Source organism: Sphaeroforma arctica (genome assembly GCF_001186125.1).
Source record: "Sphaeroforma arctica JP610 unplaced genomic scaffold supercont1.492, whole genome shotgun sequence".
In the NCBI taxonomy this organism is placed as follows: domain Eukaryota; class Ichthyosporea; order Ichthyophonida; genus Sphaeroforma; species Sphaeroforma arctica.
In genome coordinates this window covers 41,307-42,279 of record NW_014040066.1, presented here as the reverse complement: position 1 = coordinate 42,279, position 973 = coordinate 41,307, and the positions used below count along the sequence as shown (strand labels likewise).

At 37.9% G+C, this 973-nt stretch overlaps 1 protein-coding gene across 1 annotated transcript; it reads right to left on the bottom strand.

Annotated features, from left to right (window-relative positions):
- Positions 1-477: 477 nt before the first annotated feature.
- SARC_06726 (hypothetical protein) lies at positions 478-906 on the bottom strand (the record flags this gene model as incomplete). Its single annotated transcript, XM_014299365.1, has 1 exon — positions 478-906. One exon carries the CDS (start codon positions 904-906, stop codon positions 478-480), a length of 429 nt encoding a protein of 142 aa, XP_014154840.1.
- Between the last annotated feature and the right edge of the window lie 67 nt (positions 907-973).

The following is a 973-nucleotide window of genomic DNA, read 5'->3' as shown; positions in this document are numbered from 1 at the left end:
GCTCTCATAGGAGCAAATGTATTATTAACATGATGTGGTTAATAGTTCGATCCGCTTTTCGGAGTGACGCAACTCTTGTGATTTCATTCAAGAAAAAGAGTTTTCTTGCTATTGAAACTTGCTTGAGATATGTAGTCTTTCACTTTGTTGTTTCCTCCGTATTATTCTCTATTCTTGATTAAAAAAATCTTACTGAGCTGTGATTTAGTTTGTTCGTTAGATTGATGAATAAAAGAACAATTTCATTAGTTTGTTAAAAATGTAGTTAAACGTGGAATAACAGTATCTCAACGTTCTCCCTCTGTTCAGAGGGAGACGTTGTTCTTTTATTCATTAAACCTTATATTCAGAATCTAATTATTTCTGAGACATGTGCCGATCTAAAACCCTGATCGGTACAAACAAAGTTTAAAGATTCTGATATAAACTAAAATAACCTAAACTAAAATAACACTAGTAACCCTGTCTGGTTGAACACTAATATCCCCATCTGGGTGTATTCCGACCACATAGCACCTCCACCCTCTCTCTTTTAGAGCTGATTTGGAACCTGCGGGTAAGTTTATCCACGAGTTCTTTACTTGGAAAGTCATCCTGCCACCCTGACGTTTCATTGAGCTCAGACCAACTCGTGCTTCTCCGTATGTTCTGATCATTGTCGTATTCGTACAGCTCCTCTATGGAGATACTACTATCAGTCAGAAACATGTCTGTCTCAGATTCTGATCCTGTAGTAGATATTGCTTCTGAATCGGCACCCAAACTGATGTAGTCATCGACGGTCTCTCTCGTAGATTTGAAATCCTGGTTTTGGTCCACAACACTGGATTTGCTCTTGTCTTCCTCCAAGATGTGAAAAGAGTCTGATTCGACAGCAACATCTTCTAATGTAATATTACTGTCCATAGAGGTATGATCTTGCTTAACTACATTCCAACGGAAGTTGAAGAATGAGTAAATTTGTGTTCTCTCG